At 40.9% G+C, this 24,251-nt stretch overlaps 2 protein-coding genes across 3 annotated transcripts in view; both read right to left on the bottom strand.

Moving 5' to 3' along the window:
• Nucleotides 1-16,609, bottom strand: part of LOC111228192 (retinal-specific ATP-binding cassette transporter-like) — a 35,495-nt gene extending 18,886 nt beyond the window's left edge. The window contains exons 1-12 of the mRNA XM_022753996.1: nucleotides 16,541-16,609; nucleotides 15,947-16,062; nucleotides 15,003-15,096; nucleotides 14,756-14,897; nucleotides 14,384-14,523; nucleotides 12,673-12,800; nucleotides 10,841-11,038; nucleotides 8,410-8,499; nucleotides 6,316-6,550; nucleotides 5,727-5,866; nucleotides 3,306-3,422; nucleotides 2,293-2,490 (exon numbers count right to left, since the gene is read on the bottom strand). Of these exons, the coding sequence (XP_022609717.1) occupies nucleotides 2,293-2,490; nucleotides 3,306-3,422; nucleotides 5,727-5,866; nucleotides 6,316-6,550; nucleotides 8,410-8,499; nucleotides 10,841-11,038; nucleotides 12,673-12,800; nucleotides 14,384-14,523; nucleotides 14,756-14,897; nucleotides 15,003-15,096; nucleotides 15,947-16,012 (1,548 nt within the window). The 5' untranslated portion in view covers nucleotides 16,013-16,062; nucleotides 16,541-16,609. The remainder of the gene's footprint in view (nucleotides 1-2,292; nucleotides 2,491-3,305; nucleotides 3,423-5,726; nucleotides 5,867-6,315; nucleotides 6,551-8,409; nucleotides 8,500-10,840; nucleotides 11,039-12,672; nucleotides 12,801-14,383; nucleotides 14,524-14,755; nucleotides 14,898-15,002; nucleotides 15,097-15,946; nucleotides 16,063-16,540) is intronic.
• Nucleotides 16,610-17,023: 414 nt separating this feature from the next.
• LOC111228251 (rho GTPase-activating protein 29-like) overlaps nucleotides 17,024-24,251 on the bottom strand; it is a 34,485-nt gene continuing 27,257 nt past the window's right edge. For both annotated transcript variants that reach the window (XM_022754093.1, XM_022754094.1), the window contains 8 exons: nucleotides 22,666-22,764; nucleotides 22,192-22,355; nucleotides 21,029-21,217; nucleotides 20,369-20,506; nucleotides 19,858-20,093; nucleotides 19,402-19,717; nucleotides 19,186-19,294; nucleotides 17,024-18,994 (listed from right to left, as the gene is read on the bottom strand). In XM_022754093.1, the coding sequence (XP_022609814.1) occupies nucleotides 18,033-18,994; nucleotides 19,186-19,294; nucleotides 19,402-19,717; nucleotides 19,858-20,093; nucleotides 20,369-20,506; nucleotides 21,029-21,217; nucleotides 22,192-22,355; nucleotides 22,666-22,764 (2,213 nt within the window). In that variant the 3' untranslated portion in view covers nucleotides 17,024-18,032. The remainder of the gene's footprint in view (nucleotides 18,995-19,185; nucleotides 19,295-19,401; nucleotides 19,718-19,857; nucleotides 20,094-20,368; nucleotides 20,507-21,028; nucleotides 21,218-22,191; nucleotides 22,356-22,665; nucleotides 22,765-24,251) is intronic.

Raw genomic sequence — 24,251 nt, 5'->3', positions numbered from 1 at the left:
AAAGGCCTTCTTTTTTAATCTTTTGGTCTTAGCATTTAGCTAGGTGAGTATATATATTTTTTAAAGTTGAAAAACACCAGAGGTGCAAGTGTTGAGTGACGTCTCTGATCCACACTCTACGTGCGCATTTGCAGTTACATTTGAGCAGTGGTTGTCTATTCCCTGTAAAGCATGTCTGATATAGCCATTCACTGTAGGCTAATGCAAATAGGGAGGGCCTTGATCCAAGAGGAAAGACTCCAAAACAACTATTTACCAGTGAGATCTCACCCAAAGCCAAAGCACACATGCACAATTTGCCTTGGAAACAGAGACATGCAATGAAAATACATGCTAATACTGTATGCATTTTACATACATAGTGTATTCTAGACATGCACAACAAATGGTCCAAATCTCAAAGGCCGTCCCTTAATTCACCCAAGCATTCATCGACTAACACTGCAGCCCCACTGTGTGGTGTGATACGCATGCATGCCACCAACATGCAGCCAACCAGCCATCAAGCCCACGGTCATTGTTGCTGCTTTATAAAGGATGGTGGATGGAGTGACAGCTGTATCTAATCGGCCTCAATCGTTCCCACTCTCCCTGTCACACTCAAGTGCTGTAAGCTTCAACTTGCACAAAAACAGTGAGCACCAACCATCCACCCAGCCATGCCCCCAGGTGCCCCCCATGTCACCCCCCAGGGCGATAGGCCTCTCATCCACATTAGCTCCCGCAAGAAAAAGGGTGATTTCAACTTTGTTTCAAATAAACTGGCCCACTTTAAATGTTGAGGGCCTTCACGAGAGAAGGTATGTGATGTGTTTTCTTCTTTTTTTTTCTTTCCCTCCACTGCATCAGCAGTAAACAAAAGAGACTTGACAGCTAGTTTGTTTCTCTGGCTCTCGCCCACCTGGGTAGATTTCCATGTCTCTGGACAGGGAGACAAATTGCAGAGTGTAAAGACAGCTTATCTAAACTCTCACATCATGTCAAGAGTGGTATTCAGCACACAGTGGTCAGGCAACTGAGGTATTGAAATCAACAAATGACAAGACCTGTGCCTAATTTGATTATTTCATGAATAGGCTTGTCCTAGAACTTGACATTTCAGGTGAAGTGAAATGTGGAAAAACAATCCACATTCTTACTATTACAGTCCAATGGGGGAAAAGATAAAAAAGATAGCAAATGATCTTGACACCTTATTTTCATCCGGAAATTTAGAGCCCTCTTTGACTAGTCAGTATAATTATGTACGCTGGTAAATGTACTAAGCAAGCACTTTATTAAAAACACCATACTAATACTGGATAGAGCTTCCCTTTGCTCTCAAAACAGCCTCAGTTCTGCCTTCCACAAGATGTTGGAAACTTTCCTTTGAGATTCTGCTCAATGTTGACATGATCGCATCACATCAGTTCTGCAGATTTGTCAGCGGCATATACTTGCTGCCAATCTGCTGTTCAACCACATCCCAAAGGTGTTCTACTGGATTCAGATCTGGAGACTGGGGAGGCCATTGAAGTTCACTCTGAACTCACTGTCATGCTCATGAAACCAGTTTGAGACGACTTTTGCTTTGTGACATGGGGCATTATCCTGCTGGAAGTAGACATTAGAAGATGGTAAACTGTGGCCATAAAGGGATGAACATGGTCAACAACAATACTCAGATAGACTGTGACATTCAAACCATGATTGATCGGTATTAATGGCCCAAAGTGTGTCAAGAAAATATTCCCCACACCATCACACCACCACCACCAGCCTAGACTGTTAACACAAGGCAGCTTGGGTCTATGGATTCATAATGTAGAGGCCAAACTCTGACCTAACATCTGAGTGCCTCAGCAGAAATCCAAATTCATCTGACAAGGCTACGTTTTTCCAGTCATTAACTGTCCAGTGTTGTTGAGGGGTGGAACCTGACATGGTCTTCTGTTGTTGTAGTCCATCCACATTAGATGTGTTGTGCATTCTGAGATGCTTTTCTGTTCACCACAGTTTCTCCTCTGACCTCTCTCATCAACAAGGTGTCTACGTCCACAGAACTACTGCTCACATGAACTGAAGCTCCTCACCTGTATATGCAGGATTTTATACACTGCGCTGCTGTCATAGGAGTGGCTGATTGGACAGCTGTATGAATGAACAGGTGTACAGGTGTTCCTAATAAAGTGCACATTGACAGTATTTCCCAAATTCCAGCCAGATGTATTTGAGCGGCACATGCATTTTGCCAACAAGTCTATTCTATTCTACACAAACAAAACCTCAGCGTTTTTAGTGATGCCCACTCACATCCCCATATTGGTTGAGCATCCGAATGACACGATCAGTGAGGTTGAAGATGTCTCGCCAGTCAAAATCAGGCACGTCATCTGGACGGTCCTCTGGTGGGCCATTGTATAGGAAGTTGAGGATGTGTTTGGAGGAGAACGGCGCCTCCTCTAGACTCCTGTCAATGAAATCCATCACTGATGGATTACAGATGGTGTCCTGAAACAAAAGGAAGGAGGGGAATAACCTTTCTTTACCCTGTTTTTTCCATTTAGAGCAAGAACCTTTTTTTCCAAGGAAGACATTGCTGAGACACCAGCAGGAACACAATAACATTTCATAACAAAGAACTAAGAAGAAAAAAGACAGACGAAGCAATAGTGGGGAATTCAGAAAGAAAAATTCAAAGTTATGTTATTAAATTTGTTTAGCTTCCTCATCATTTATTCATCATTTACCATTTATTTGTCTTTTGTCTTGTTTTTTCCATCAGTGAAAGGGAAGCAAACAGGGCCAAAAATATAACAGTCACAGCTTATAGAGAGGTAGGAAAGAGACAGATAAATGGAAAAGGGAAAGAGATGGCATATTTTGGTAAGATAAGGTTCTATATTCAACGAGGAAACTTTTAACTCCTGAGACCTAAGCAGTTATCAGTGAGTAAAAGATCAGGATAAAAGAACAACAGCATCATTAATCATCTCATTCAAAGAGACAGTTGTTAAGGATTGGATGTTAGCTGAACAGCAACACAAAGGAAGATCCTGATCATATCTGCTGTATTAGGCACAGTAGGGCAGGTATGTGGATGTAATTTTGAACCACAACTGAAGTTAATTGTTAGTTTAAAGTGATTCAAATGCTGCATGCAATCTTTCTTCACTGACTCTTCCAACATTTGGTTCAATGTTCAAGGAGTTTCTATGGTGAAGACATAATTTGATAAACTTAATTTATCCCTGTCTTCATTATTTATGGTGTTCTGGTGTACTATTTACACCTAATTATTCAGTAACACCATATTGTTGTCCTACCCGGATCATCTTGACTTGGATTCCATCTTGGAAAAAAGCCCAGATCTGAGGAGCCACTTCCTCCCAGGCCTTCCCCATGGTCCTCAGCCTCTCCAGCTCCTCAAATGTAGTGTTAGCCTGCAAGAGAGATGGGCACATGTATAGAAATATATTGGCACATGTAAATACCCACATTTTGCTCACATAGAAGAAATTAACAATGTTGGGGTGAATGTCAAATCCACACATGTGTACACGCGCACATGTGTACACAACACTCACAGACTCAAATACACACACTGTCACAGTTCTCCTAATCTCCTGCTACATACCATTCCCACATTAAACTCTCTGTGAAAACAGGCTTTTGAAAAGACAACACACACATTCTCACACAAAGAATTCCCCCAGGCCTGTTCAGATAACCAGCAACTGTGCAACAAATGCACTCAGTGCCAAATCGTCAAATATTTACTGCACGCTTATCGTTAAAACCCTGGATGTGTGTTGGTACAGTGCTTTGTGTGACAAATACCAAACACTGGCTATTTCAGTATTCAGTCATGTGCATTGGGGGATGAAAGCGCTCAAGAGTACACCCAATTAAACGCCTCTTGTGTGTGTCTGATTTTGGGTGACAATGGGGACAATGGAGCTGGGGTGACAATGGAGGCCGTTGGTGACAACTGGCCGAATGTATTCACCCTGCCCAGTGAGTCTCAGTCAGGTTCCCACAAGTGAGCACTTCCTCACTCCCCAGGGCAGTTTAAAATAGCAGGGAAAAGAAGGAGGGGGGTTTGGGGGGGGTGGGGTGGCGGTGGGATCTTTAAGGTGATTTCTTCAACGGCGCTGTTGAAGGACCTTGTAGCTAGCCAAGATGTTGGGAGTTCTTTGCCCATGCATACATACAGAATAGTAAATATAATGTTGCAACAAAGTAGTGAGTAGCTCCACAATTATCTAGACTCAATAAAAAAAAAAATACAAAGCCCTTACACACACTACTCATTCATCTTCGTCGAGGAGGTGACAAACACATCAGGTGGTTGCTGAAAGAGTTAATATATATGGTATGCTATGATTGTCATACTATGTTTCATAGCCAGTGAGAACGGTTGTCAATTATACTCCCCAAATGAGCACAAGGTAAATTCAATATTGTAGATAAATAATCTTAGATTCAGTCTGTTCATGAATGCCAATGACTGGTTCCAACTTCCCGGGTAATTCTTCTGTTAAAACATTCATGGTAGAGGACTTCCATATGGCTATATTTGGATAACAGCAGGAGGAGTTGAAGATGCTCAGTTTAAATTTTGTCTTCTATTATTGAACATGTTGGGTGTATACCATTTTGAGCCAAAAATAGCAAAGCAATGAGTTCTTCTAAGTATTTTAAAGTAAAATAACCAAATTGACTCTTGTTTTTATTAAGGAAATGTTTAACTTCCTTGTCCCTCCAGTGTTTGCAAAGTAAGAAAATACAGTACAGAGCAGCGATGACAGGATCAGAGCAGTCACATAGAGCATAACAACATATGTTTGAAGGCATGGCGCTTGACGTGGCTTTTCCTGTGAAATACACTGATGTCTGACAGAGTTAAGATGAAGACAAAGAGCTTATAGAGGTCATATTTTTTGTCTTGTAAAGTAATGGATGAACCCCTTGGTCATTAGTGTCTTAGTGCAATTAAGATCCCGATCTAAGGGAAGAGGGAAACAAAGAGGGCACTAAAGGTCGGGAAAGAGGAAACACAACTATGTGTGCGTGATCACACGTCTTGAAGGACAGACTCTTGCTGCTTACATAACACTGAAAAAGCCATGGCGCCACTAGACTGCCTGGTAGTCACCACAGCCGATCAGCTTGTGCTCATCCATTGCAACCAAGCCATCCATGACTGCTGCCCCCCTGAGGGGCTTTGACCAACACGTACCTACATCTAGAAACAAAGGGCTGGACATGACATGAGGAGAGCTGATCCTCTTTTGAGGGCAAATGCATTGTTCCCTGCAGTATAGGCTCGCCTGCTCTGAAGCAAACCAAAGATATGGATGTCCTAGACTAATAGAAAAAATCTAGAAGTGCTAATCTGGGAAATCTTATTTATTTATTTTCATGAAGTTTCCATTATCTCTCCATCTTTGAGTTTCTGTACCTGCTACTTCTTATAACCCAACCACACAATTCTCTTGTAAAAGCAAAAAAATGCAAAAAGTAAAATGAACCACATCTTGTCTAATAGAAAAGTTTTTCCCAGAGTACTACCAGGCCTGAGGGGTTAACAAGTTCTTCCACTTACATGCTAAAAGCCACCATTGTGTCATATCAATCAACGATAGGTTTTCAGTGTAAATGGCCGAATCATAGAAAGATGACTCAACCTGTAAAATGTATTAAACCATGGTACTATATGAAGATTCAGCAAGTGTGCTGCTTACATTTCGTATGATCTGCCTGACAGCTGGCGAGTCGGGGGCGTAGAGGATCTGTCCCATCAGCATGGGCTTGACAGAGTTCCACACAATCCTGGTGGCAGGGTTGGACTCCAGTTCTCTCATCAGATCATTGCAGAAAGGAGCTGGAGGGAAAGATTATGTGCAAACACTGTCAATATCACTGTTAGGCAGAACATGTTGACAAGAAGTTGGCAACCAATTATAGGAAAACAGTCGCACATCATGAAATAAAGTTGCAATGTTTATCCAAAAATGCAAAGTACCAAATTAGGTGCAGCCTGGATGAAATATATAGGAGAAAAAGAGCCCAAAATGTTTTGTAAAAAACAGAGACACGTGAGGAGTTATGAATACAAACAGGATTTAGAAATGTTTCAAAAGTTTAACTTTATTCTTCTTTTCACCACAATTTCATTCAAAACCCAAGTGTAACTGTACACACCAACATATATACACACACACACATATATATATGCATATATATATATATATATAGATGTATGCATATATGCATATGTATACATACGATGCCTACTCTTATATCTGTCATACTAATATATGGTCCACTCACTGGTGCTGTTGTCGTACGTGTAGTGGCCCTGTGCACTGCCACTGCTGATTCCAAGGAAAGCTTTGTAGTTATTGTCCTCGTACCAATTAAAGGAAGTGACTCGAGAGAAAGCCCCCTCGGTGTAGCCACAGACCAGACGGGAGGCAGCTGCCATCACCTGCCTGAAGGACAGATTGTTCTGGAAGAGAGGAGTCACAACCTGGAGAAGCTCCCTGGAGCTATTTCTCTGGAACAACTGCAGAAAGATAATGCAAGAAAAGCGAGGATGATATCATCATATCATGATATGTCCAGTGCAAATTTATAAATGAGTGGGCAATGAGACTGTTAGGATGTCCAGTTTTGTGACTGAAAGTCCCATAAATTGTTTTCACTGGCCATTGTACGCTGTTGGGTTACTGGAAGTTAAAGTTCTTCTGAGGCTTGCATAGGCATAAATATCACAACAAATAAGACTGCATTTGAAAATATCTGGTGAATTGGTAAAAAGTCAGAAGTATTAGATCATATATATTCAAACCTTAGTCACCTACATCTCCCAAGGAGCCAAGTTGCAAACATAAAATCTGGTAGCCTGTGCCACTTTGTACAGTTAAATGTTGGGTTTTGTGAAACTCTTACATTCAACAGTTTAAATCATTCACTTTCAATTTCTTGATCAATTAATGTAGATCATCAGCTGTGGATCAGTGTCATGCTCACAACAGCAATAATTCAACGATCTGAACTTGCAGCACCTCTGACTAGCATCTCCTCCACAGCAATGACATCTACTCCTCATGGCTACTGTGATATTTAGAGTTGATTACTACATCAAACTGTCTAGAAGCTGACCCATTTTTAAGTGAAGGTCACAGCCCTATTATGTGTAAATCATGGAGGAGACTCCAATATTTGAAGATTGAGGAATAGGCCTAATAATGGTATTGTATGCATAAACCTGTGTGGATTTACAGTGGGAAAAACACTTCCAGACCCTGCAGCAGTTATTACATCATTGCTCTATAAGACATAATTTGACAGACTGTTAGCCATGAAATACATAAAAATGAGAAAAACTAGGGTGATACCGAGTAAATGTGAAATTACAGGACATTTACAGGTCATTGTACCAAGATAACCTTCACAGAGGACCATTTAAAATAGTATACTGTACACATCTATCACTGCTGTCCAGAGAAAACAATATATCTCCAAATCTGGATTTTGAATTTTTCTAGTAAACTAAGGAATTATGTTCCTTTAGGGGTTCAGAAATAAGGCAAATAAACCACTTATCTGAAAAATGCATTGCCACAGAGCTGAAAACAAGACTGGTCGTCAAAGAAAATTCCCATTTTCTGGATACATGGTTTTGACAGGACAGCAATGCTATGCTACTTTAAAAATAAAAATATAGCAACAATTCATTTTTCTTTTTTTTTCTTTTTGGCTTTGTTATCTTCTGAAGAGCACATCTGATTTTATACTGTGTATTGGCGGGGAATGACTGAGAGTGGTTTCACGTCACCTATCGTCGAGACAGAGACGATTGTCTCGCCAACAGGATGTCAGATCGTCAGCTACACTAAATATCCCATGGAAACCTCCACAACAAACAAAGCAAGTATTTCCACTCATCCACTTACACTCAATAAAGGTACAACACAAATTACACTGATACAATTGCGCAAACACAACATCTTACACTAAACTGCAAAACACTTGACAGAAGGGAAAATACGGTTGCATTGATGTGGATAATTTCAAACAAAATAATGGGCACACAGAGAGAAAGACACATAAACAGATCATTCATTCACCACTGCTGTTTTTGTTTCATCAACTTTAATGTCTGGAGGTTTCACCTGTTCCTGCAGCTTCAGTGTTGTTTCCATTGCGATGGTCCCGTACTGATGATGTATCTGTTTTTGAGGCTAAATGGGCCTGTTCTGGATTTAGCCTTCCTCATACGCACTAAATGATGTCCCCCTACTGTCTGTGTTTGCGTAAAAACTCAGGCAAGAGGAAGCAACTGTTTCCTGATGGCTAAAAATAGTAGGCAGTGAACTTTTGAATAGAATTGGACTGGGGCTGCATGGGCCTGGGCCTTACCTCTCGCAGTTTGTCTGAGGAGGCAGAGACGACCCGTACCCAGAAGTGAATGTCAATGCCTCCAGAGTGATTATCCAGAACAAGAGGAAGCTAAAGAGAAACACAAAAAATGATTATTATATGAATCCTATAATGTGTTTTCCTTTAATTAGTGAAAACTTTTATTCAATCAATCAATCTCTAAACTGTAAATGTGCAGTATTTTTTTTCTCAACATTAACACCACACTTCCACCCATCCAATTTCTTCCTGACACAAAGGATGTTAAAGATGTCTCCTCTCTGGTGTCACTTTCTCTGTTTTGAAGAGCAACAAGGATAAGAGTCGCTACCAGCCTGGTGAGTTCGGTGAGCCAATAAGAAGAGAGGCCACAAAGCAGTATCTGTTTGCGCTGTAAAACATCTGAAACTGATGTCTAGCCCACGACCACATGTCTCCTACAGTATGACTGCAGTGCAGAGACCTCATCATCTCAGTGATAATCTTGTTGCCTTTTTTTTTTTTTTTTACAAACATTATTGAAAGATCAATGTCAAAACAATTTTTAATCTAAACAGCTTTATAAATGAAAATATTTTATTAATATAGGGATAAAATGTGTGACGTTAACGTGTTTTAATGGACCAAAGAGAAAAAACAGAAATACTGTAAGTTTCCCTTATATTTGCTGAGCACTGCTTTCTCTTGATCTGCTGGTTTTGCCCAGAGATCTTCCAGCCAGCTCACAACACAATAGGCTAAAGGTTCAGGAAGCAGCACGAGGCCAAGACACAGAACTGCCAGAGGAGACATCCTTCCTCTTTGACATTTCTTCCTATCCCAGTGTGTGAGAGAGAGCGATACGGAGACTAAAGTTTAAGCATTTTCCTGCTACAGCACAGACAGACAGACAACTAAATACACTTGGCATAGTTGCATGTGATTGTGCCTGGATGAAGACAAGGCAGAGGGCAGCCATTGTTGCCGTCTGTTTCCAGTCCATGTTTACTCTCAGTGCCCTGTGATTACTAAAGAGAGGATCCTCCCTAAGCTAATTACAGAAAGAGGCCAAGTCCGTCTGCTCCGCTAATGCTCATGGCTGTTTCACAAGTCTTCGCTCCTCCCTATTTGAAGAAGCAGGTTGGCAGAGTTGGAACACAAACTGAATCATTTTCAAAGTCATTTGCACATAAATAAGGCCTTGCTAAAATGTAATAAGGTCAAACAGTTTCCTCAAATACTTGCAATTACAATTTCTCTCAATTTTGCTTTCAACCTAGGAAGTGAAAATAATTAAAACTAATTAAAACTAACTAACTAACTAAAATTGTACAAAATGCTGCAGGAATTATTAATATATGTTTCTCAGCCATAATTTATACATATTGATTACTAGTATTTTCTTATTTGTACTAACAGATCATGGTTGTGTAAAATGATATTATTATAACTTATCTTTTTTCTACAACACTGGGTGATATTTACACTTTGAATATTCCACCTTTTTGAAATGTAAAATACTACCACCTGAAAATGATCTTTCATGGTTATCTGTAATATACACATTTCTCTGAATGGAAAATGATGTCGTTGTATTGATAGTTCATTAATAGTTTACTACTCCCACCCTATGAGTCATAGCTCTTTTAAAAATACTAACAGCTGTTTATCCATTGTGTCTCCTGACTTTAAACATGCTGTTTGTCAGACAATAGGCCTGTGTCAGCTTGTTGTTTTGATCCAGATGTGATCTGAGCACAAACCCCTGAAGTCAGACATAAGGTGCAACCAGAGATAATTCTCTAAGTGTTAAAGTATGAGGGACATCTTCCTGATACTACTGACAACTTTCACCTGGAGCCACCCTGTCAATGTTATTCTATGATATGTAATATAATATATTAATATTTTTGTACAGACAGAGTATAATAAACACAGCTGTTGAAATGTCTCCTAATATTCATGAGCCATTTTCAATTAGCTAAAGGAGGTCTTATTTGGGAGTCAGGTATATCATTAAATCAACTTGTCAACCAGATTAATGCATTCATTAGACACGTGCAGTGGATAATGTTAACACTTAAATGACACTGCTGGATAACTATTCTGATAACTATTCAGCCAGACCTTGGCTCAGCCTTATCTGAGTGACCCTTTGAAAATCTTTGCAAACAACTTAATAAACATGGCAACATCCCAATTTGGACTCATTCAGTTACAGCCCCATACAGGCCTCTATTCATGAAGTGACTGGATAACTCTGTCAAGGCGAATGGTGCATCTATAAGCTGCATACTGTCAGACGTCAATAGATGGCTTTAAAGACTCTTGGCATGCTTATGAGCAGTATGTAAATGTGGAGACAGGGCTGAGAATGGACAGATATTGATTGGGCAGAAAAGTAACAAGTAACTTATCAGCCCTCTAAATCCCAGGATATACAAGCACTGACCAGCCGGAAGAGCTTGAAGAAGTCGACATTGGCGTAGAATTTGTCCTCGATGATCTGCAGCCGTTGTGGGGTAAGGATACACATGGCATTGCGAACAGCATAGAGTCCACGACGGCTGGGGAAAATAAGGAATCGCTCCAGCAAGTTCAGGCTGCAGGCGATATCTTTTAAATGCAAGTCTGGGACCCCAAAGGCAAACTGCAAAAAAGAAGGACAGGAGATATAGGTTAGGGATCAGTCAGTCAGGAAGAAGCTCCAGTGTTGTCTTGACTGTATGTTTTAGGTTATTGTTATGCTAAAGGGTGAACCACTGCCCCAGTCTCAGGTCATATGGACTCTGGAGCAGGTTTTTCTTCAAGGACTTCGCTGTATTTGGATGCATTCATCCCGCCCTCAGTTCTGGGCAGTCACCTTGGCCCTGCTGCTGAGAAGCTCCGCACCCGCCCCCACAGCATAATGCTGCCACCACCATGCTTCTCTATACGGATGGTATTAACCAGGTGAGGAGCAGTGCCTGGTGTTCGCCAGACATAGTGTTTTGATTCTTGCTCAAAGTTTCTGTCTCATTGGACTAGAGAATTTTTTTTCTCATGCTCTCAGAGTCCTTTAAATGCTGTCTGACAAACTTCAAGCAGGTTGTCATTTACTCAAAGTGGCTTCTGCTCCAGCCACTCAACCATAGAGGGAGGCCTGATTGATGGAGAGCTGCTGAGATGGTTGACCTTCCAGCAGGTTCTGCATCTCCACAGAGGACCTCTGAAGCTCCATTAGAGTTAATGTTGGGTTTCGGTCACCTCCCTGACCAAGGCACGTCTTGCCGAGTTACTCAGTTTGGTCAGATGGTCAACTCTAAGAAGAGTCCTGGTTCCAAGCGTCTTCCATTTTTCACAGTTACTGAGGCCTTTATGCTCCTGGGAAGACTCAAAGCTTTAGAGACGGTTTTATACCCTAACCCCACCCTTGCTCTGACCTATGCATAACCACAGTTTCATCACAGAGGTCTACAGAGAGTTCACTTGACTTCATTGTTTTTTCCCTAGCATGCAGTGTGAATTAAGGGATCCTATATACACAGGAATAAGCTTTTCTAAACTATGTCCAATCAGTGCAATTTATCACTGGTGGACTTAATCACGCATCTCAAGGATAATTAAAGCAAACAGGATGCACCTGACCACAGTGTGGAGTGAGATATTAAAGGCTCTGAATACCTCTGTAAATGAAAGATTTCACTTTTTGATTTCTAATAAATGAAAAATGTTTTCATTTTGTTTTTGAGGTTAGTGGTTGGGAGTGCAGATAAATGGGTAAAAGTGTGAAAAAGTGAGGGGGCTTGAATACTTTCTTAAGCCGCTGTATATAATCCAGTAATGCTGTTGTGGGATGCTGGTCAGCCTAACTTCAAATATGAAGTACTAACTAGTCATCCTCTCTGAATGACCTTTCCTTTAATTTGGACATAGCAGGTGTGCACATCTGCACTGATTTTAAAATGAACTTTCATCATGTCCCTGCCACATTTGCACGAGAATGAACAAGCCGGAAAGTTCAATTCATACACAGACACATATATTCACATCTACAGTCACACCTGGGAACATGACCTGTTAATCTGAAACCACTGCACAATTACTCAAACACCAAAATGGATTAACTACTGCCTTCCTGAAACACTACAGAGTGAACAAATCAGTAATTTCTGGTCCTTAGATATATAAGAATTGTTGTTAACATTTACAGTGTGACAGCCCTGGTGCCATGCAAGGTAAAAATGTAGAGTCAAGACTGGCAGACAGCTGTGTGTTTATGCATGCGTATTAGTGTGCGTGTACCTGTTCGGGCCTGATTTGAGCATTGACTAAATGATTCACCACAGACTCTGTCAGAGGAACGTCTCTCAGCAGGAATGATGTCAGAGTTTCATCGTCCTTCAGGATAGTCTCCACTTTTACCCCTCTGCCTAAATAGAAAAACAGAAGCAGTTCAAGTGAATGAAAAGGCATGTGAATGACAGCTCTTTAATTTTACATTCACATGCAGCTGGGTTCAATGACTATATGCTGTCTACCAACACATATTTATTAAAGCTCCTTTTGATCTTGATATTTAGTGGCACATATTTTGGGCAAGTTGTGACAAATCTGCAGGATTAAAAGGATCGGAACACGGGATTAAGACACTCCACCTCTGCACTGTCTCATTGTTTCAGGGGCCTGTCTGTGCATGAATAAAGTTTGTTTTGGAAGCTACAGAGTACAGAACATGAAATCAAGAAAGGGAGTGGAAACGGAGATATTGATTTTAGATACCCAGATGAAAGAATGTAATAAATGGACATGGAATAGAAAAGTTTTTAAGTCTTAAACGTGTGTTTCTAGCCAAAAGGGGCGAAATGTCGCAGAGAAACGTGATATATTATTGGGCTTTTAGGCATATTTGTTATCAGCAGCAGCTTCAGATAAGTGTCTTCAATCTTCACAGAAAACTTTGAAAGCTCCACTGTGTCAAGTGGTGAGAAAAAAGGTGTCATCTCTGTTGAATGTAGCCATTTGTTTTTGTGGCGAGGTTACTCACACTGCCTGAAAGTTTACGAGGCACTGACTGCTGACATGAATGTCCTCGGGGGTATTACGCATCTGGGTAAAGCAACACACAACTGTCAAAACAGATGCTTCATCACAGTGTTTCTTTTGTACAACCAACATTGTGCTTGAATGTGCAAGTTGGGCATCCAATCGTAACATGTGGAATTAAAGATATCCGAGGTGCACATGAAGGCAACATAACACTCAGGAGGCAGCAGAGGCTACATTTGAATAGAGCACATACACCTGGCTGTACTTGTTCATAACCAGGGCCTTAAAATGTGAATATTAAATCCATTCAAACATTTTCTGTCTCCTATGACCATGATGAGTCAAATTCATCAGTTACATAACTTGGCTCTCAACATGATTCATTTTTCTTTCTTTCATGGGAACTTGTGTGGAATGTGGATTCATATCTTTGTTAGTCCATCTACATATTTCTCCATGAGAGTGGCAGCATAGAGAGCTGCCAGACATAATCATTCACAGGCTGGAATGCACTCAGCCTTATCCCACTCCCATCATAAAGATTTATTTTGCCAGCAGGGAAACATGATGTACATACAGCATAGATTTACATACGTTGACAGTGGATTGCTAGCATGGGGGGGGGGGGGGAGAATAAACAAACGATGGCGGTGAAAGTAAGCAGCTTACATTACGGGCCTTTCTTAAAACCATGTGATGTAATCCTGTTACACTGTACAAATACACACAGGCTCATGGGAATAGAGGTGTGAGATATGATGTAGACTGTGACATTGTTTTTCAATCAGATGGTGACTCCGAGCTTTCATCTATCAGTATGTATTCATAATAACAAAAAGATATCTTGTTGCCTGGTTTGTTTACTTGCAGGTTGTCTTTCCAAGTTCTATTAAATCTGCAGATGTGTTTTACAAAAAGTCATGACTCTCTAAAACACAGTATGTTGATGAAAGCCTGGAGCACTGACCTGAAATGTGTTCAGGATGGATGCGCAGAGTATCCATGAAGTTACTCATGGCATTCAGTTCCCTCCAGAGGCGACTGAGCTGGATGAACTGCGGATCACTAAAAAGAAGCTCCTGGGCATCTGAGTAGAACCGAGCCAATCTGAGAAGTGAGGTCAATAGTAGATCACACACATTTAGTCTTGACGGAATAAACATTCATACATGACTGTAATGTATGACGGTAAGTAAAACATAATCCAGAGACTTTTGAACACATTCTCTTTGACTCCATTAAATAAGTCTGCCTTTTCATCTCAGGTCAAATGTTTCATAGGAATTCAACATCTCTGGCTTAGATCCATCTCCCTCTACCAGCCCAGCATGATACTCACATGGAGTTGTTGTAGTTGGACACAAGGCCAGGAGATTCACCACGGGTGGGGTACTGGAAACAAGGGTTGTTGGCATTACAGAAGATTCCCTGGATCCATGGCAGGACCCCTGTGGAGGGCATGGCCTTGTTGGGGAAGTGGCCTGAGGGAGAGGAGACACTGTTCGCTTTCAGGGCTCTACACAAGTCATTTATCAACATTCATGAATAGGATGCCATGGACCACAGAGGACAGAGTTGCTGCTTACATTCATGTTGACGGTAGAGTGGATTCACCCTTCTTAGCCAAACCAGTCCCATGAACAGTATAACAGGCCACATGATCTCCATAAAGAACCGTATCTGGTGGAACAGAACAACGTAAACTTTCTAAAAATGAACATGACTGCTTTGGAAGCAGTGAGTGACTCATTAATTTAATACATGAGCAGACATTAGTGTGTGAGTGTTTTATGTATGAAAAAATCCAAAAGAGTTAACTTGAAGACAGTTCATATAGCAAACTGGTGCAATAGGCCAAGAATGCCTCAGCACTTTGTTACTATTATTTTTATTATTTATTATTATTACTCAATCAATAAGTCTCACATGGGTGTGGCAGTCCTAGACTTGAAGTCAGTGGGGATGCTAACAGCCCATCAAATATTATGCTGACGAAATAATATATAATATATATACATACAGTATACTATTTCATATGATGAAAAAAAAAAGTTAATTTACCAGGTATAAATACAATACTGAATGATACACAAATATCACTCAAGGGAAACGCTGGACATTAACTGGTGGCAACATTATAACTTTCAAAATGTTATGACCGAGTCTCCTGATCAGTTTTACCAGAATATGCTGCAGGCTTAGGAGATATTTTCATGAAATCTGATTTATGTGCTTATGTGCTTCAAACCTGGAAATGCTTTGATACTTTTTTTAGTTTAATCATGTGTTGTACAGATTGTAAAACCCTCTAATGCAAATTTTGGGCTACATAAATAAACCTTACTCTGACACAAGTATAGTGGGGTATTTTCATAATTTATCCTTAAGCATGGACTGTATAGATGATCATGATCAGGCTCCATTTTTGGGAAAAAAAATTAGATGGTATCATCAGCAAAGAATCAGACCTGAAAGCATTTTAGCTAACTTGACAAATGTAGTTTGTAGTTAATGACTGAGAGGATTTTACCCTCTGCCTCCTGCGGACGGTCCAGTTCTTCCACAGCAGGAGTTTGACCTGTCTTCCTGCCCCCATGGCTGGCTCCTCCTTTTCACCCCCGCAGGGGCTGGCACCAGCCAACAAACCTGTATTCAACCATCCCACAGTGCTACTATAATCCAAATGAAGCCTCCTTAGGCATTGCAAAAAAAATCAACAACTTTAAAAGTTTGCATTGTGAAAGCTATACTTTGTGGATGAACTGCTATGCACGTCAGAGCTGTCCCTTCATTCACACAGCTCCATGTGAAAGCCAGCAATAGCTCTGCAATGAGGTTAATGAGCTGTACACTTCACATGGCTAGCGTAACAATTATAGACCTTCCCGCAGTCTAAGAATATGCTCTGGTTACTATTCATGGTTAATGTCCCCACCAAACAGCAACGGATCCTGCACATTGCAGTTGCAAATCACAATCACAATCACAATCACAATCACTTTATCTTTAATCTAGGTTAGTTACAACTATTATGTAATTTTATGGCTCCAAAATCACTAATTAGATATATATAATATGGCTACATTTTAAAGCATAAAGTACAGAATAGCATAGTATCACTTACCTCAGAAGAACAGTGTAGACTGACAGCCAGTAAATAAAGCATAACACGGCATATTGTACCGAGTGTTCCTTGAGGTTGCTAACACAGCTTGTTTCCAGACCTTGTGAATAGTTAAGCAGATTGATTTAATCTCCTTTCTCAGTGTTGGGACACTGTCAATGCCTCTCATCCATTTGTAGAGGCCTTCATGACCTAACCACCTGGCACTCATACTGTATAATCCTACTACTGTTATAGTCTTACCACTGTTTAATAAATATCCCCATTTTGAATTACAACTGAAGAATCTTTTCGCAGGTCATCACACTGTTTGGTTCACTGTACAACATGGATCAAGCTCTTCTTGCTAAACAAGAGCTCAACATTGCAAAACTACTGATAATCATGGAAATTATTCTTCTTTGTTCAATAAAGTTGTTGCAAATTTTAATCATTTGAAAAATAAAAAAAAATCAAACCATCATGATTGGAAGTTGTCAGATATATTTTAATAAGTTACAAAAGGGTGTTTGTTTTCATGTACCTGTTTTTTTTTTTTTTACACTGAACTTTTCAACAACATTCTGTCAACCTTGTACATTACCATGAAAAACAGATACCATTTAAATAAATGATGTGTTTCCTATTACTTACAAAGATACTGTAAGATTTAGGTTAATGATAAAAAATACTTCAGTTTAAAAAAAAAAAAAGAAAAGAAAAGAAAAGAAAAACACTTTGGCTATTATGAAATGTAGATGTTATCTTAAAATAAGAAAGATAATGCCATGGCATTTCTAAAAGCTTTTCAGAACAGTTTGAGTTGACACCATACAAGTTCAACAGTATAAAACAAGTGGATGTACACCCTTTGCAACCGCTGCTTCATAACATTAGCAGATGCCAATACAAATATTCAGTACAGCAAGTAACAAGGGTCATTATATTGCTTTATACACAAGTTATTAGCAAAATGATTAATTATAACCTAAATGTAACAGTTTGAAACATTATGACTCACAGTAGAAACATGATTTGTGGAAGAGTATTCATGTCAGGTAAGTGCACCAAACTTTTTTTTTTCAAAGTCATGGCTACATGCACTATTGTAAAGATTCAAACATAGTTTTTGGTATATAAACATACATAGATAGTGAGCGTGTAAGAACTTTATACAAAATATTCAAATAAAATGTAATTGCACAGTTTCAAAAGAAAAATTTATAAATATTCTGACCAGGTGCCAGAGTGTACTGAGTAGGTGATTGGTAAATGAAATATTGGTGAATCATGTTAAAAAATATACAGCAGTTTAAGTGCATCCTGTTTGTCTTTTGAGGACAAAGGTACATTTAATTCTCCACACAATGCCCACAATGATAGCACATCTGGAAATCGTCTTTGCACTGCCAACGCAGATGTTTTTTATTCTTTCACCAACAGAATATGGCACACAGTGTTCACATTCCACCACTGTTTCTTAGATCTGTGATAGCCCCTGACTCTAAGAGAATCACACAAAATGAGCCTCTCGATGTTCCACCTCTTGGAGGCGTCTGGGCCTTAGTCTCTGGTACACTGGTTTGGCCTGGTTTTGGCCCAGTTCCTCAGGGCTAGAACTGGGAGACTGAGACATGGCCACCTGCTCAGCCTCTGTGACCTCTTCAAGAGGCTCATCTACAGACACTTCTATCTCAATCCCCAACTCCTCCTCCTCATCATCCTCCTCCTCCTCCTCCTCCTCCTCATCATCATCTTCTTCCTCAGCACTGTTAGTTAACACACAGTTCTGCAGCGCTTTAGCTTTGCTCCCCGATGGGGGCTTGTAGAAGGTTCCAGGGGGAGGCTGGAGAGTCCTGGGAGCCCTGAAAGCTGTTGTGATGGGGCTATACTTGATTACATTGTCCTCTCTTCTTAAAGTCCTGCTAGGTCGCACTGCGACGGTGTAAGGTCTGTTGGGGTAGATGGTGCTAATAGTGTCCCCTGTAGTTCCAAGGGAGAGGGTTGATGGCACAGAAGTTGATAAGTTGCTGGCATCCGCTGCTGTGCTCTCTGTGGACGAACTGGCCACAATTCTGACAGACCTAGAAGCAACATCGTGCTTGTACTGTTTGTCCCAAGTTCTGCGTAATGTCTGGGTGTCAATAAATGTACTCCGGTAATGCGTGGCCACTCGCAATTTTGTATTCTCCGTTTCGTCCACCTCCTCGATGGACTGGTCACAGCTGCCTCCTTTCCTGACGTCTTGGTCAGCGCTGTTCCAGCTGTTGTTCTCGTCGACTTGGCCTCGGCTTAGAATCTGTTCAGCTGGCATGCTGACCGGCCGGGAGGAGAGTTTGTTGCGAGGGTGTCGAAGCTGGACCCTGGTGACTGTGATATGCTGTGAACGACAGAGCCCTCTCTCGCCAGGTTTCGGGACTTCAGGGACACCTGATGATAAAACCCCATTGAGGGTCTCTGAATCCACTTCATCAACTTTAAACACAGAGAATTAAAAAATGATTAGACATTAACATATCAATTAAAATGACGTGGACTTCAGAAATTCATAGATAATATCTTGCAGAGAGCTTTAAGAAAATATTCTGAAGTAATAATAATAATAATAATAATAATGAGAGTAATAATGTTCTCTATTGTTTATCTAGGTTTGAAACAACACTGACCAGGTTCAAAGTCACTTCCATCGAGGCTCGGCGTGGTCTCCTCAACCTCAGCCAGTAAGTGGGAAGAAGGAATAATGGAGGAATGCCTTTTATACACCTTAGAGGTTTGCTGTATGGTAGGGCAGACAACGTAGCGTCAATGTATGTTTTATGTTAAATGAGAAAAGGACAACCCTGCTGTGCATGATCCCATTTTTAGCATGAAAAACACATTACCTCCTTAATATCTCCCAGCGACTTAGAGTGCCTGCTCAGCCGCCTCTCCTTCTCCTGGTGGGTGAGGCGGGTGTCGGGGCTAGGGTGGGCATCAACCTCTGAAGGCGAGGTGATGCTTAGTGGACTGAGGGGGGTGTCAAAGACCATCTCATAGTGTCTGATCAGGAGCTCCACAATGAGTGCTTGATAGGGGTAATCCACCAGAGAGGAGAGAGAAACTTCAGCGTCTGCCTGCCTTGGCTTGATCAGTGTTGGACCGAAGATGATACCCAGGTTGCTGGCCGTCATCTTATTCTCCTCTGACCGCTCTGTGACCCTGGAGAGGAAAGAAGAGGAGAGGATGAATAATCAATTAGTAATTATCAGATCACTATTTGAAAACTTTTCGCAAGTAGGAACAGTTTAATAATGCACTCAACAGAAATCTGTGTTGTGTGTGATGTGATTGAGGCCTACCGGTGCAGATGCTCTATTAGGAACTGCAGTGTCTTGTAATGAGCTGGTGGCAGCTGCCTCAGCAGGTCCTTGATCTTGAAGAGGACCCGGTTGAGATCCACGCTGACCTGAGCCGAGGCCACCGGGGTGGGACTGAGACGTAACGCCTCCAGTTCCTCCACAATGACACTCTGGCTTTCCTTGGCCAAACCGATGAAGTCGTTATAGAAGCGGAACAGGATGAGTGGCTCTGGAAGCTGCCAGGGAAAACATGGAGGAAATGAGATCAAGTAAAACAAATGAAACAAGGAAGTTAATGATAAACAGAAACAACTGAAATATATAAGCAAATACACAAGTGGGGATTAGGGGATGAGAAGTGGAGAACATGGGCTAAAAATAAACAAAGACAAATAAACACCACTGCGGTGGTTTTGTTCAGCAGAGTCACTTTTAACTATCTCGTGTCTGTATTTAGGTGGCCACCTTTGCAGGTTATTATGTTATAGGTAAGGTTTCATAAGCAGCTCACCTGTCTCAAGTAGAGTTTGAGTACGTTGCTAATGTCGTGGGGATAAAGGTCGGAGAGTTCCACCAGGTCCTTGCCGTTCTCAAACGCCTGGCACAACTTCTCCACCCGAGACTTGGCACCATTCACACGGTAGATACCCTTCACAGCACAAAAACAAAATGCATTCAAACTCGGGAAAATTAGATGCAATTTTCTGGCTCACCATGGTGACACTGGGTGATCACAGCTGCCGAATATTAACAGGATTAGAAACATAAGCGTTGCACAGTATATGCATTTACAGAAAGTTCGTCCAGGCTTTAAATTAAAGAATGTGGGTTAAAGAATTATGCAATCTAATCTGGTGCCAGGAAAGTGTTTGCAAATGTAACTTGTGCATTGCTGTTATTTCCCAGAAATCACTTTTCATGTTGAGACTTAAGAATAATTCCTGAAAACCATTATGAATGACAACACCAGCAGCCTCTACCGGCCTAACCACTGCATTTTATATTTTGAGTCACAGTTAGATCCTCTTAAGCCAAGCCAAAAAGAAAATGTTTGAGGAAGCTTTTCAATACCTCTTTTCTAATTGTGAGTAACATTGTCATGAACAATACAACTCAACCCTCTATTGATGTGACAAGAATCATTTTATCTTTCATATCTGACTGGAAATACCTTCATGTTGAGCGCTCTGTTCTCGATCTCTGACGTACACTTCCGTATGATGAAGGGGATGCAGTCCTGACTGTTCTTCGCTGCCTGTGTGAAGTCGATGCCAAAGAGGTGAAGCCTCCCCTGGAGCTTCTTATGGCCACACTGGATGGCCAGGGTTTCCAGACACTTCTTGTGGCAGGCCAAAGAACACTGCACACAAGTCGACATGTATCTCAGTCACTCAAAAAAAGGGCAGTTGCAACAAACAGCTTAAAAGGTGGAGAATAAAATGGATGAGGTGGAACTGTATTTGTCCCTGCTGACCATCTTAATGGTTGGTATAAGAAAAGTAAAGCAAATGCAGAAAAGCATACGATCCTACAAACACACACTTCCTGGGACTTTTGGGACGTCCCACTCTAGGAGACCAACAGACACCCTGTCTCTATACCTCAAAGCCATTTTAAAGCATCAAATCCAGCTGGTTCAGTGTTTAAAATTTGGGAACAAAAATACATCCTCACAAAGTCACTTTTGGGAACTACACAGTGAATTAAGACAAAAAAACAAACACAGAAAGCTGCATGACACGTAACCCATTGAACCAATACCATGGAAAGATTCCAATACACTGCAGAGTTGTGTTCTTATGCTTATGCTCCTGTCAGTGTGTTTACCAGCATTACATAACCAATCTTTAAAAAAAATGTCCAGCAACCCCTTTGTTATTGCCTTGTTCATTGTTTGTAATAAATATGGAAAGAAACTGGATCTAAAATAAACGGGGGGGGGGGGGGGGGGGGGGCGCGACGGCACGGGGTTGATGGAGGGGACTCCTCGGAAGACAAACAAAAGGTCTTCAGTTTCCACTGCCCGCTCCCCCGACTGAGACCAGTTGGTGGATTTGGTCTCTGAGGAGAGTTTGTGGCCAGATTCAACTCTCCCCTTTATTCAAGTGTTTTGATGAGGGCAGAGGTGGTCTTTCTCTTTTGTTTTAGTTTGATTTTTTGCATTCCATGAATGATAAAGAAGCCATTGTGAAACTTTGGCAATGTTCATCCTGAACTTGTACTTTGACTCACTACATTTAATAAAAGGTCCAAAGAGAGTCGTGGTTGGTTCTATTCATTCTAAAAAAAGAAAAAAAAAAAAAAGAATGAAAAGAAAGAAGAAACCAAGGTTACCTCCTCACACTCTGCTCCATGAAACACCACCAGGCCATCGCACTCTCGACACTTGGAGGGTGCTCTGAGCTTCCTCAGCTTGTGGGTTTGAGCTGCCTTGGACATCTGGGTGTTTCTAAAGGGACCTGGGGAGCTGGCTGTCTCTATTACAATCTCGCTTAAACCTGCAGAGTGAAAGGGGAGAGGGCATTAGAAGCCATCATCTGCCTGTCCCTTATGTACTTTAAGAAGATACTGAGAATAAGGTCATTTTCATACAGAATAGATTATACATATTAACACATATACAATATATAGAAATATATAAGAAAATCCAGAATGAAGAAAGATAATAATACAAGAACAAGCTAAATATATGCAATGTAGGATAAAAAGGATAACTTAAGAACTAACTAACAGACAAGACATGTTGAAAACATGTGGAAAAAGGGGAATGATGTGGTGCAACATTCGTGAGTGTTCAGTTTGACTCACCGTTATCAGAGGGCGAGGGAGGCTCTCTCTCATCCAGATCATCAGCGGAAGACATGGTGCCAGTGGAGGGGGTTCTGGGTAATCTCCGCTTGAAGTCTCCTGAACAGTAAGGCAGGACACACCAGTGAGTCCACATCTTCACAGTCACTTCAAGTCAGTTTCTTTCCTTTTCTGCTCCCTGTCTTCTACATCACAGTGGTGGCAATGAGGTGTGCTGAGCCCCGGACTGTGACAACTTTTTCAATTTAATGCATCAATGAAGAGGTGTGGTCGACTACATGTTGTTGATAACCAAGACAATCCAGTTAGGGATTGTCGGGTGATTCACAAGTCCATTGACTGATTAATGATTTCCAATAGACCTAATTTTAATAATGTTGTTTAGCCAATCAGGAGGCTCAGCCCTCATTGTCTCATCAGGGATAAACTCCTACACCGTTAACACCTTGGTTGTTGGTGGGTGGAAGTGGGGATTGCATTGTAGGCACTTTGGTACAACTAAAAATGGCATACTACCCTTCCACATTTTGATATACGTTATTACTAACAGTTGACTGACAAACTACCATCCTCCCCCAGCCAAGGACAAATAGTAAATTATAAATTCTTATATAGACATTAATTCAAGAAAGAAGGAAACAGGATATTGTGTTAATATCTACTGTGCAATGGCGAAACCAGTAAATATAATATGTGTATAACATGCTCATAGTTTGCAATAGACTACTTGTGACTGTCAAATTGTCTAATTAGTGAAAGGCTCACTTGATGAGAGAAACACATACCAAAAGGTCTTGCATGGACAGACACACATTTTTCAAAAACATGTTTTCACCTGCAAACACTTGCAGGAGTCATGCTAGATCCTGATTTGTTCTTCTAAGGACATTACACTGTGACACATATGTGCTGTTGCACAGCAACAGAGGAAACACAGAGAGTAACCCAAACACCAAAGCTACTTTTTTATGTTTGTGTACATTGTAGACTGATACAGTTGCATAATGTTAAAACCAAGAGGCCCTGTCAGGGATGGCTAAGCCCCTGGATTCTCAGATAACTTGCCAACAAAGTTGGGTGAACATCACGTTCATAGGGAAAAAAGTACATGGAGGCCCCGGGGGCATTTAAGACAGTCAGCACTGAGGAATGCCCATCCTGTCTATCATTTGCAAGGTGTTGTTGCTTTATCAATGACCTAAGCCTGACCCATCTGATACTTAAAGCTGCGTGCTATATGACGAGTGTGGGAAACCTGATGATTTAACTTCCTTGGCTGTACGGTAAACACAAACGCTTCAGAGGTGGAGAATGTGTTTGGACTTCCTTGATAGAAAATGTGACAGCAGGCAAAGATTTATGCAGGGGAACAAAAGAACACATGAAGCTGTTAGAATGCTATCCTAATTAATTAACAAGCAGCCTGACCATTAACACAACCTAAAAAAAACAGTAAGCCATGCATGTTTTGTTTTTGTTTGTTTTTATCCTGTTACAACAATTTCTTACTTTGTGAACACACACTCACACACAACTGTTATGCAGGACACCATGCTTGATCTTGCCTCATGTTGTTCATTAAGAAT

This window comes from Seriola dumerili, unplaced genomic scaffold (genome assembly GCF_002260705.1).
Source record: "Seriola dumerili isolate Sdu_G_001 unplaced genomic scaffold, Sdu_1.0 BDQW01000216.1, whole genome shotgun sequence".
Lineage (NCBI taxonomy): Eukaryota > Metazoa > Chordata > Actinopteri > Carangiformes > Carangidae > Seriola > Seriola dumerili.
This window is presented reverse-complemented; position numbering and strand designations above follow the sequence as displayed.